At 52.6% G+C, this 12022-nt stretch overlaps 1 protein-coding gene across 3 annotated transcripts in view; it reads left to right on the forward strand.

The window, feature by feature from the left end:
- The window catches only part of RGS12 (regulator of G protein signaling 12), a 120027-nt gene that overhangs the window by 103224 nt on the left and 4781 nt on the right, over positions 1–12022 (forward strand). The window contains exons 11-16 of one of the 3 annotated variants that reach the window (XM_008070674.1): positions 46–119; positions 708–834; positions 3473–3569; positions 5333–5403; positions 5789–5942; positions 7562–8107. In XM_008070674.1, the coding sequence (XP_008068865.1) occupies positions 46–119; positions 708–834; positions 3473–3569; positions 5333–5403; positions 5789–5942; positions 7562–8107 (1069 nt within the window). Of the gene's footprint in view, positions 1–45; positions 120–707; positions 835–3472; positions 3570–5332; positions 5404–5788; positions 5943–7561; positions 8172–12022 lie in introns of those variants that run through there. The other 2 variants (XM_021718860.1, XR_002482691.1) reach the window with 2 other exon arrangements.

The following is a 12022-nucleotide window of genomic DNA, read 5'->3' on the forward strand; positions in this document are numbered from 1 at the left end:
GGTGTTGCTTGTTCCCATATTCATTCTGGTCTCTTTGTTCCCAAGCCTCTGGTGCTGCATCAAGACAGTAGCATCTTGGAGTCAAGGGACCTGCGCCTAGAAAAGCGTACTTTGTTTCGGTAAGAGGAAAATGTGGCTGTCACATACCATGAGGCTTCCAGAGCCTCCTGTACTGCTGCTTATGACTGTTCCCATGTTCCAACCGTCTGCTTGTCTCTTGGCGCTTAGTGGATAGATGGTGGTTGTTCCGTGCTGGGTTATGAAGGGATGTCAGTGGGGCAGAGAGTGGCAGATGCCAGGCAGCCCCACACAAGCCAAGGGGCGAGAGGGGCACTCTCCTTCCTGCCCCACACACAGGCCACCCTGGCCTGGTGGGCACAGTCCCTTAAGACTGCAGCGGGGAAGGGAGGTAGGTGAGGTAGGTGCTGTCTCTGCAGTGGGTGCCCAGGGCGGTCAGGCCACTCGGCAGAGCCCTGCCATCCCTGGGAGGACAAGGGCCACAGCCCTCAAGCCCTGACTGTGAATATAGGAAGAACCCTCTGCAGACTTCTCACATGGGGGAAGGTACTTCATAGCCAGAGGTGGGGCTGAATTGGGGGGGAGGGTATTGAGGGCTCCTGCAGTGCTGTCCCTCTTTCTGGTCTTGAGACTGGTTTCCTGGTGAGGATTGACTTGGATTGGTGGTGAATGTTTTCGTGCCCCTTTAGGCTGGATCTCGTTCCAATTAACCGGTCAGTGGGACTCAAGGCCAAGCCCACCAAGCCTGTCACAGAGGTGCTGCGGCCTGTGGTGGCCAAGTATGGCCTGGATCTCAGTGGCCTGCTGGTGAGGCTGGTGAGTGTCTTCCCAGGGTCTGGGTGTTAGCCCTGGGCAGGAATAATTTGCTCCTTTTGGTAGCTTCTGTGTTCTTCACCAGAGAGGACACACCAAGCAATGGCGTCTCCCCCTCCTATCTGGTTGTCTTTCTTGGATCCGAGGACACTGCCCCCCCACCCCGTCCCTGCTCTCATTCTGTGGAGTAGAACAGTAATTTTTTTATTTGTCCTTGGTCATTCCAAAAAGAATTGATATTTGCAATATGGCTTTGCTCCAGGGAAACCAAAATGAGAAACAAACCAACCAGCTAACCCTGAAACATCCCCAGGATCTGCAGAGGCGATCAGGTAACAGAGTGCAGATGGCTACCTCACTGCACCTGCTGGCCAGTCCTTTTGCTGAGGCCTCCCTCAGGTGCATTCTCCCATTCTGGAGACAGCCAGACTACTCCCTTATGATGTGAATGAGGCTAAGCAAGCAAGCACTGTTTGGTATTCAGTCTTTTGCGATGCATTTGCTTATATAGCAAATCCTCACGTGTGCCCCACAACTGTAAAATAAAATTAAAAAGTAAAGAAGAGAAAACACTTTTTGGGGAGTGAAAACAGGCCTTGGACAGGACCAGCCAGCTTGGGTGGACAGCGTTCCTGAGCTGCACACTGGGTTTATGCTGAAGCATGTGGCTTAGGGCACAGCCTGGGCCTGGCCTTGGCCTTTCTGCATCAATTTTATGAGTTCAGGTATTTTTAGCCTTTTAATTTTCCCTGAAACCGGCCTCAAAATTGTCCAAGAGCTTTGAAGTAAACAAGAGGAACTATTAAATTATTTACGGCCGCCAGCTCCAAGGGTAACCTGAAACCTCTTTTCCCACTGCAGGCTCTGTCTGGAGTCTAGAAAACTGCCAGTCAGAGACAGACCTGACCTGGCTTCCAGGTGTGCCCTCTTTCTTATTCTGTGGAGTTCCTAAACAGTTGCTTAACCCTCTACGTCTTAGTTTCCCTGTCTGTAAATGGGTTGGTCATGTCAGCGTGCCCATGGCATTGCAGGGCTCACTCCCCAGTGAGCTCAACTCTTGGATGCCAAGGCCCTGGGAAGAAAATAGTTCAGCTGATGAGAGCTCCAGGCCCTGCAGGGTTAGAGCTGAGGCAGGGGCTGTTTAGAATTCTTGTGGAATGGGTTGTTTGGGATGTTCCTTTTCCTTGGACACACCTTCCCGACCTTCTCCAGTGAAATTTGTGGGCCCATCTGTGCCCAGGCATGTCATGAAGAAGGTAGGAACCCCAGTGTCAGCTCGGCCATTTCTTCATCCAGCAGGTCTCACTGGGCTCTGGACCTGGGGGCCATAAGCATAACCTGAACCCAGTTCCCTCCAGGAGCTCTAGTCATACTCCCACTTGGCATTTGATTGTTTTTTTCGTTCTCCTGACTGACGGGGAATTTAAAATGGCAAACTGCAAGTTCAGATTCCTTTTTTTTTTTTTTTAGTCAGGGTCTTACCCTGTCACCCAGATTGGAGTGCAGTGGCACGATCATGGCTCACTGCAGCCTTGACTTTTTGAGCTCCGGTGATCCTTCTGCCTCAGCCTCCTGAGTAGCTGAGTGCCACCATGCCTGTCTAATTTTTTGATTTTTTTGTAGAGATGAGGTCTTGCTATGTTACCCAGACTGGTCTCAAACTCCTGTGCTCAAGCAGTCCTCTTGCCTCAGTCACCCAGAGTGCTGGGATTACAGGTGTGAGCCAACATGCCTGGCCTCAAGTTTCTTTTCTAGCAGTAATTATGGTACAGGAATAGCAAGATTCTCCAGTGAAGAAAAACTCTTACCCAGAGACAAGAGCTCTAGTTCTGTAGCTAATGGCACTTCATTTGGATTAGATCTGTTCCCCAAATTGTCTTTGCTTCCTTATTTACAAATGAGAACATTTTGCTGTTAATATTCACCTCACAACAGTGTTTGAAGATTATGAAGTAAGGATTGATAGTAGTGAGAAACTGCCAGGGGAGGGAAGGGGCGGGATTGGCAGTAGTTGGAATCTGCTGGGGGTGGGGGCATACCTCATCAACAAGGGTACGTGCATAATGAACATTTGTACCAAATACCTCACCCTGAATTGTACCCCACATCTTTAAAATTAAAAAAATGTAAAATAAAAAAAAGATCTCAAAAAAATTTAAAAAAGATTATGAAGTAGTGTTTAGGTAAGCTGTTATCCAGATTATAAGCAATGTGGAGATTTGTATGCCATCTTAAATTGATATTTAAGAGTATTTCTACGTATATTTAAAACATCAAATCTGTGGATGAAGAGGTTTCCGGTATTCACCACATGTTGTTCTGCTTCTGGGCCTTGGATGGGCACAGTGTAGACCAGCAGCTACCCCCCCACCCCGGGATGGCAAAAAGAGCCACCACACCAATTCCTTGGGGCACTAGTACTCTCATAGGCTGGCCAGGTATCTGGAATTCTCCACGTCAGGAGTCTGGCTAGGCCTCTGGCTCTTTGGGTGGCCCGCGTGCCTTGACTGGGCCACAGATTTATCTTATGTGTGATTCCATCAAGTCTGGGGTGGTCTCACAGTCAGTGGTGGGATCACATACTACTGTTTCCGAAAGTTCCATTCTGAGTAAGTTATTCAGTGCCCCATATCTGTCCTAGAGTGGAGAAAAGGAACCCCTGGACCTCGGCGCCCCAATATCGAGTCTGGATGGACAGCGTGTCATCCTGGAGGAGAAGGACCCTTCCAGAGGAAAAGGTGAGTGGGATTGGCTCCACTCTGTCCTCCAGCACCCCAGGTTCTGTTGCCCACTGGATAAGCAACTGTTGACTCGTAACTGATACTCAGATGGCCTACTGGAGTTCAGGACCTTACTGGTGCCGAGTAACCCCTAGCATGGCAGAGTTTGACCCTCAATGCAGCATTCTCAAACTGGGCATCTGAGGGACTGAAATCAGCCCTGTTCTACACAGTGCATTGACTTCCAGTGTGTGTCTTCTCAGCTGTAAAAATGGTGACAGTCCCTGTCTAGCCTGCCCCAGGATTGCTCTGAGGCCCTAACATGCTCATGGATCAGAGCACTGTAACTAGAAAGTGCTAGAATGTGCTATCTTCCTGGGAGGATTTAGAGTCTGTACCCAAAAGGAAGATGGTCTGGGCCTCCTGGTCCCCTGTCTGCTACCCTGATCTGGTTCCCTTCCCTGCGGGCATGACACAGGAAGTGAGGATGGTGGACTGGCTGTGCTCTGCTTACAGGAACTGAGGCTATATTTGGGTTTATCTTGTGGTTCATTGCATGCGGCAAGTCAGGTGGACAGAGCTCTTTCCCATATGTCATCTTGGTTACAGTCCTACCCTAGGGAAGCCAGGGTCTGGCCAGCAACGTGCTGAGCTGGGCATGGCCACATCCCCCTGTGCCTCATCCTGACACCTCGGGAGCCAGCCCTCCTCTTCAGGGCACTTACATAGGAACCTGTACACAAGGAAAGTTTACTCAGACCTGGTGGAATGTGTCCCACAGATTGGCACAGGTGTGGCCCCAAGGCTGTCCGGGTGGAGGGACAAGAAAAGGAGGAAACATCTCCTGGAGAGAGCATTTTGGAAACCCACCCACAGATGCTCTGGGTAGAGGTCACTTAGTAAGGAGCTGCTTCGGATGACTTTGGGCTGCCCCTCCCCTTGTCAGGACTTTGGCCCAGTGAGGGCCTTAACGCAGATGATGGTTCATTCTGAAATGATCACACAGGGTATTTGTGAGTCACTTGTCTCCATCCTGAGGCAGACCTGGGTGAGACCTGGTTCTAGGCAGAAGCACGTGCTGTGGAGCTCTAGGCCTTGCTCTCCTCCACACCTCCTCACAGAGGAGAGACCCTTCCTCCAGCCCACGTCTGCTCTAAAGAGTGCTGCCCCTGGCACACTGGTGGGTTGAGATGAGCACAGCGTGCACAGCTGAGCAGGATGGCCACCAGCTTTGCCCTTAGCGGATCCTTGGCCAGATCTGCTGTTTGTGCGCAAGTGAGTCCTACAGTAGAGCTAGAGAAAGGCCACTCAGCATGCTCATGCTGTATGCGAGGCAGGACTGTGGTTCCTCTTGTTGCAGCCAGGCCAGGGAAGTGGGCTTGATACTGTTAGTGCTGGCAGAGGCCAGCCTGTGACCCTGACGTGGGACAAAGGCTGCGCTTGAAAATATGTCATAAATGCAAGACTCTTCAACTTTCTAAAGAATATTCATGCCAGATAGTGAGTTTTTCAACATCTCTCCTCCAAAAAGTCCCCGGTTATACTTACTGAGAGACGGCTGTGTCCCCACACCCCCTCACATGGAGGAGGGCCTTTTGTCCTGCCCAGATGGGGCGTCCCAGTTCTGGCCCGTGCCTGGTAGATAAGGGCAGCGAATGCCTCCTGGCTGGTCTATCGCTTGGCTCGCAAAGACTGTAGAAACAGATTTTGCATAATGGTTCAGAGGGGTCTGCCCATCACTGTAATTATAGAGCTTATATCATTGTGTTTCCTGCCCACAGATAAACAGAAAGGTGTAGCAGTCAAGCAGAATACAGCCATCAGTTCCAGCTCCAGAAATCACTCGGCTACGGTAATTCCCCAGCCTGCCCACTCTGTGCCCTGCTCCTCTCCGTGTGGCTGGCCCCTGCCTGCGGCTGCGTACCTCAGCCCCAGGGCAGGTCCTGGTGCTTCCCGGACCGGCCTGCGTGTCACCGGCTCATCACTCCTGCTTGTGCCCAGTGCCCTCTACCTGTGAACCCCCAGCTACTGACTTTCTTTTCTCCTGAGGTGGGGGTGGCTATGCCTTAAATGCTGTTCTTTTTTGTAAGCTTTCTCATTGCAATTGTTTTTTCTGTGATGCATATAAGTTCTGTATCAATGCAATCTGTATTTCATAGAGCTTTTAATCTATAACTGATGGATTATATATTGTGTGTTGAAATGAAAGTAGAACTTTGACTTTCCTTCTAATACAGGGAGAGGAAAGAACACTAGGCAAGTCTAATTCTATTAAAATAAAAGGAGAAAATGGAAAAAATGCTAGGGATCCCCGGATTTCAAAGAGAGAAGAATCTATTGCAAAGATTGGGAAAAAAAAATATCAGAAAATTAATTTGGACGAAGCAGAGGGTATGTGTACTTTTTAAAACTTCCACGTGTTTTAGTAAATGCACTGTTAGTTTCCAGTACAGTCATTGATACCACCTCTGACCTATCAGCATCTGGGTGACCACGGTTCCTGTCACACTGAGGATGTGCTCCTCCTGGGCCATTCTGTGGGCTGTTGGGATAACTACACTGAATCCCCTATTTTCACTGAGAGCACCAGGCTTTCTAGGGAGTCAGGGAACCCTGTCTGTCATCAGCGACATGTCTGCCCTGAGACGCCAAAGGTCCCCGCAGGTTCAGCCTGCAGCTTCTCCCCACGCCCTGACCCCTGACTTGAGCTGGGGTCTCCAGCTCAGGGAGAGGTTCAGTTAGTGTTAGAGGGTCCCCGTGACCGAGGGTCCTCACCAGGCATAGCCCCTGGGAGGACCATGGGTTTGTTGACCTCTGTCAGCCATGGGAGACTGAGGAAGGCCAGCCTGTACTGTCGTAGCCCCAGGGAGATGACAGATGCACCTGGAAGACTGAGATGGAGAAATGAGTCCTTTCTCAAAACTGCTTTTTTCTCCAAAAGCTTATAACAAAGAGAAGCACTGAAAGCAGAATCAAAACTAAAAGCTGTTACCGTGACCTGAATTTTCATCCAGGAGTAGTTGCTAGTTTGCTTGGCTTGTCCCAGCTTGCTGTGGAGTCCCACCTCACAGTAAAACCCTAAAACATGCCTCCTTCAGCCTTTGTTGGTCACCAGGCAGAAGTAAAACACACACCCTCTTTGAAGTTTATGCATTTCTGAGAACCATTCAAGTTTGAGATTTTAGACTCCTTGCAGTTGTTTACAGACTCAAAGAGCATATGTAAATGCTAGAGAAAGCTCAGTTTAGATACTATCGACTTTGAATGGTGAACTTGAGTTCTGATTTTAAAGAAGTCCAGCATGGATAAGGAAGAGAAGGGTTCTTGAGGAGTCGGTGAAGACGCTAGAGATGTCTCGGGCCCTGCCGATGCTGGGCCAGTGGAGGCCCGGGTGTTTGGACTGGCCCCGTGAGGCTGCGGGGCTTCAGACAGGAAAGGGAGGTCACACGTGGCCTCCTCTTCCGCAGGCCGGGAGGACCAGCCTCTGCCCGAGGCAGTGACCCTGAGAGGCAGGCATGTTTGAGGGTCCTCCTTCCCACACCGCTGTCTCGGGGCCTTCTCTTCTTCCCCTTCTCTGGGATGGCTTATCTTGTCCCCAGTTCAGGGACTGCAGCTGCAGCTGGGACCTTGGCTCTGTGGTGCTGTGGAGGCTGGCCGTCCTGGGAAGCTTACCTCCAAACTCACGCCGGGATGTCTAACAGCACCCTACTAAAACACCGTCAGCACATAACTCGGTCAAGTAGGGGAGGTTTGTTTATTCAAGCCTGGGCTTCACATGGCATTATGTTCACAGAGGTGTACAGCCATTTCAGACGCCTGAAAACAGATTGTGCTAGAAGCCCCAGGGTCTTCTGCTTCTGTGTGTGAAGACAGTGTAGAATGATTGACCTGGTTAGTCAGGGCACAAGGATAACCCACGATGGAACTTTCTAGAGAGTGAGTGTTCTTTTGTGATGCACATTCCTGTGACGCTCTCTAAAACATGCTCACTATCGGTTTTCTTCCAATAGAGTTTTTTGAGCTCATTTCCAAAGCTCAGAGCAACAGAGCAGATGACCAACGTGGGTTGCTAAGGAAGGAAGACCTGGTGTTGCCGGAGTTTCTTCGTTTGCCTCCTGGTGCCACAGAACTCACCCTGTCCTCCCCAGACGCAGCCAAGGGCTTTAGCAAGAGAATTGTGAGCAGCAGCAGCAGGGAGGATGCTTCCCAGCTCGGCGAGCAGTGGGAACCAGCCCAGGACAGCAGTGGCAGCCCATCTACCAGCCCTGGCTCGGGCCACAGCCCCCCTGGGCCTCTGGAAACGACCTCGCCTGGGCAGAAGCCTCCTAGCGGGCCCCTCTGTACTCCCCAGGTTCCTGGGCCCCTCACGCAGGAGGGTGCGACACAGATCTGGAAGAGGCAGTCGCGAGAAGTAGAAGCCGGGGGCATCCAGACCGTGGAGGACGAGCACGTGGCCGACCTGACCCTGATGGGGGAGGGGGACATCAGCTGCCCCAGCAGCACATGGCTGCCGGCGCCCCCTGGCCCCCGGGACACACCCAGGCCTCCGAGACCAGGTACCTCCGGGCTTTGATCCCCTCCACCTTGGCCCATCAGCACGGTCCACTCAGTTTTCAATAAAAGAGCAGCTCTGGGGAGCGGGCCTCTGGTCCCCCACTCTTTATTAGCGAGACATTTCCTCCTCGGTCATTATATGTACTGTGGGCTTCCTTGGCCTTTTCTAAAGGAGGGGCTTGAGTGTTAGCCGAGACAAGCATTTATCAGGATGGACCATGCAGGGGCCAGGGGAGCATCTGACATCCCATGATGCTCTCACAAAGGCGACTCGTGGGCAGTGACGATGCCCGGGCTCAGTAATCTGCATACAAGGCCTGGGGAGTTCTGAAAATGTAGGGCTTACTTTTATAACCTGGCTAGCTAGCATTCTTAGGGTTTTCCTCTCAAGACTGAAGAATAATCGTGGTTGTCTTGAGCAAGTGAGTAAAGCCCTTTTGACTTATGGCAGAAGGCCAGGGGCCCTGAGCCACAGGCACATTTGCAAGGAGAGCCCTGCACACGCATCCCAGGACTCTACCTGACAGCCCTCTACTCACCCTACCCCATGCCGGGTGATGTCAGGTGCTCGGAGTCAGAGCGCCGTCAGTGGTGCTCCCTGACCACAGTGGTCACTGGCATTTCTCTAAAAGCAAGTGTGGAATTTGGTGGACAGTATGGTCTGGGAGCAGGGATATTTCCTCAAGCCACGATATCGGGAATCAAGGTGAGGCTCACAGCATCCTCAACAGCAGCTGGCAGGGGACAGGAGCCCCAGGGCCACGGCCTGCGTTACTGTCCGCTCGAGAGATGAGCCATTCAGGGTGTGTTCTGGAGCAAACTCAGTGGTGCATGGACACCTCTGGCTGTGATCTGCCTTTGGGGCAACAAGAGCACTCTCTCCTTTCTGATCTCCAGTCCTGAATGCCGATGGCAGTGAGTCCTGCCTGGGGTTCGGGTCTTGTCAGACCTGTAGCTGGGACCTGGACAAGGGACCAGGGAAGGCATGTTTCCATGCACGCACATGTGTTTCTGTACATACCTGGGCCTTTGGAGGCCACTATGGAATGGGAGGGGCTCACCACAGTGGCTCTCCTTCTCAGAGAGGGCGCACACATATGAAACCATGAAATGCCCGGTGTACCCACGGATGCCGCTCTTTGGCCCCTGCCCCGCGGCCTGGGTCCCCTCCCGTTCCTCTCTGTGGATGCCAATGTGTGGCTCCCACCTGTGTGTGGATCTGTTCTTCCGGGAGTAATAAACTCTGGACCTCATCACTGAACTGGCTTAAAACTTTTTTCTTTCTCATTTGAAAGCTTGTTTCCACTTTAGAAACCCATAGAAGTATTTTTATCTAGGGGAAATACTGCACATTTTTAGGAAGTGAAATGGATTTACCTTGACGGACTGGCTTTTAAAAACATACTGTTCACTCAACAAAGTTCTTGAGCTCGTCATATGTATCCGCCAAGCACAACTGAGCAGCAGGGACAGCAGCAAGTCCCCAAGGAGCATGGGTGGCGGCAGGTGGAGCCTCCCCACATGGGAAAGCCCAATTGGGCCTCCGTGTGGTCATGCCTCCTGTCTCCCTCCGGCTCTTGTTCCTCGAGACACTCGCGGCAGAAGAGTTGGTGATGCTGAAGTCGTCAGTCCCTTGTAGACAGGAGCTGAATGAGCTGGCGGGGCTTGCTGTTGGGCTGTCAGCACTTGGCTCACACCCCTGGCCACGCAGGTCTGGCTGCTGGGGCTGGCCCTGGGCACATGTTTGGGGGTTCAGCAGGCTGTTTGGGAGGACCAGGACCACATGGAGGCTCAGTTCTCTCACGTACCAAAGTCCATTAGCATGGGCAGCAGTGTACACTGCAGGGCCAGGCCACACAGCCTCCACTGATGCAAACAGTCTATTCCTGGCGGGAGGGTGGGTGGTGACAGCTGTGTAGGGAGCAAGTCCTCCTGGTGGCTGCCCCCAACTGCCACTGGGCATTGCCTTCTCTGTCCAGAGTGACACTCATGTCTCTGAGAGGTCTCCTCAGTAGGTCCCATCCGGTGGGTGTCCCCAGGGCCTGGCTGCCCCCTCAGATCCCTGAGGAGATACAGCAGGTGCCCACAGGTGGCACTTTCCAGGGCAGCTGGCCCAGTCCTCCCCAGGCACAAAGGCAGCTCTGACCGCATCTTGATGTGGTTTGGGAGAGGAGGGGCTGGCTGGCTTTTTCAGGGACCCGTCAGCCACTGATCTCAGGCCTGCCAAGTTACTGGGGAGGGGGGCCATCTCTTAGGGGCCTCTCCAGAGCCCCTCCCCCAAGGCACTCCGGCCTTGCCCGGTGACTGGCGCCAAGTGGACCTCAGGCCACACCCTGCTAGTGCCTCAGCCCGGGGAGGTGGGCACCCTGGACCATTGGCTCCCAGGATCTGTCCTAGAAGGAAACCACTGCAGAAGGGGGTGAGAGTGGCCTTGGCAATAGTTCAGAAACCTGTGGCTTCCACACGTCTGCCCCAGCATTACTGGACAACTGCAGGTGCCAAGGACCTGCCCAGTCTTCCTGGAGGAGATGACCCATCTGCTGGGGAGCACCTCGGGTTGAAGTTCCTCTGCGAGCTCACTTTCTCAGACCTTAGTTTGTGCTGCTAAATTAGGTTCTAATAGGGATGCTCTCAGTTAGAAAATTCCTTGTCACATAAGCCCTGTGTCACTTGCCTGCATTCAGCAGCGAAGGAAGTCCCATCTGTGGGAGCCTCTGTCGCATGGTTGAGGAGCATGTGGTACACCTCGGCTGTGGGGAACCTGGACCGAGCCCTGACTCGTACTCCTGGGGGCTTAGAGCTGAGGTTTCATTCAGAGTCAACCTCGCTGATGCTAACAACTGCTATGGAGTATTTCTTCATGATGCAGTGACCGCCCTGGAGCTACCATCCAGGCTGAGAAATTCAGCTTGGAGGTGCAGCCGGGCCCTTGGTCCCCCACCCACCGCATAACCATGGGCCAAGCAGCATTCCAGCTGGGGGTTGGGGCCGCTAGCAATAGTCCTGAAGCAGGGGGAGATCTTCCCTGAGAGCTGCGCTGCCCTCAGCCAGGGCAAGTTGCAGTTCCCCAGAAGCACGAAGGTGGGTCCCATCACCCCACTGACCACTTGCCGGACCACACAGGCAAATCTTCCCTCTTCCTCAGCCTATGTTTTCTGACACGTAAAATGGAGACATCAAATGAGAGAAAGAACCCTTCAGGGAACTCCAAGGCACTCGAAGGTGGAGCGTGTGTGTGTGTGTTGCGTGTGTACACCTGATTGTGTGTGTGTGTTGCGTGTGTACACCTGATAGGTGTCCATGCAGTGTGTGTGTAAGAGAGAGATATGTCCATGTGGGTGTGTAGGTGCCTGGTATGTGTCTGTGTGCTGTGTGTCTTGTGTCCATGTGGTACACCTTTGTGTGTGTGTGCCTGGTGTGTGTCTGTGTGTCTCTGTGGCATATTTTGTGCATATATCTGTCTTGACAATGAGCCTCTTCCAAGTGCTCAAGTCTCCCGTGGTGGGGAGAAAGCAGATGGCCCTCCCTGCCTTTGGCGGTCATCTTCATCCTCGGACTAAAGCAGGAGAGCTTTGCTTTTGTTTTACAAAGGAGAGAGGTATCCATAGGACGTATGGTCCCACACCGTTCCCCGTACGAAGTGCTCCTTCAGTGGACACACTCTTTGAATGTGTTCTTATGGTTTTTCTGATAGACTCCCAACTGCCTTCCCGGGAACACCCCAGGAGCTGGTTGGGGACATCTGCCAGCAGTTCCTGGGCCTGAGCTGTCCAGAAGGGGAGCTGGTGGGTGTGTCTGCCTCAAACCCCCCATGTGGCACAGCCTCCCAGGCTACTGCAAAGATGCATAATCCACATGTCTGGGGAGGTGTGAGAACGACGCCCGAAAGCAGCCGTCCCCAACCTTTGTGGCAGCAG

The sequence above is a fragment of the Carlito syrichta genome, unplaced genomic scaffold (genome assembly GCF_000164805.1).
Source record: "Carlito syrichta isolate Samal-C Ts95f unplaced genomic scaffold, Tarsius_syrichta-2.0.1 Scaffold313910, whole genome shotgun sequence".
Taxonomy (NCBI): domain Eukaryota; kingdom Metazoa; phylum Chordata; class Mammalia; order Primates; family Tarsiidae; genus Carlito; species Carlito syrichta.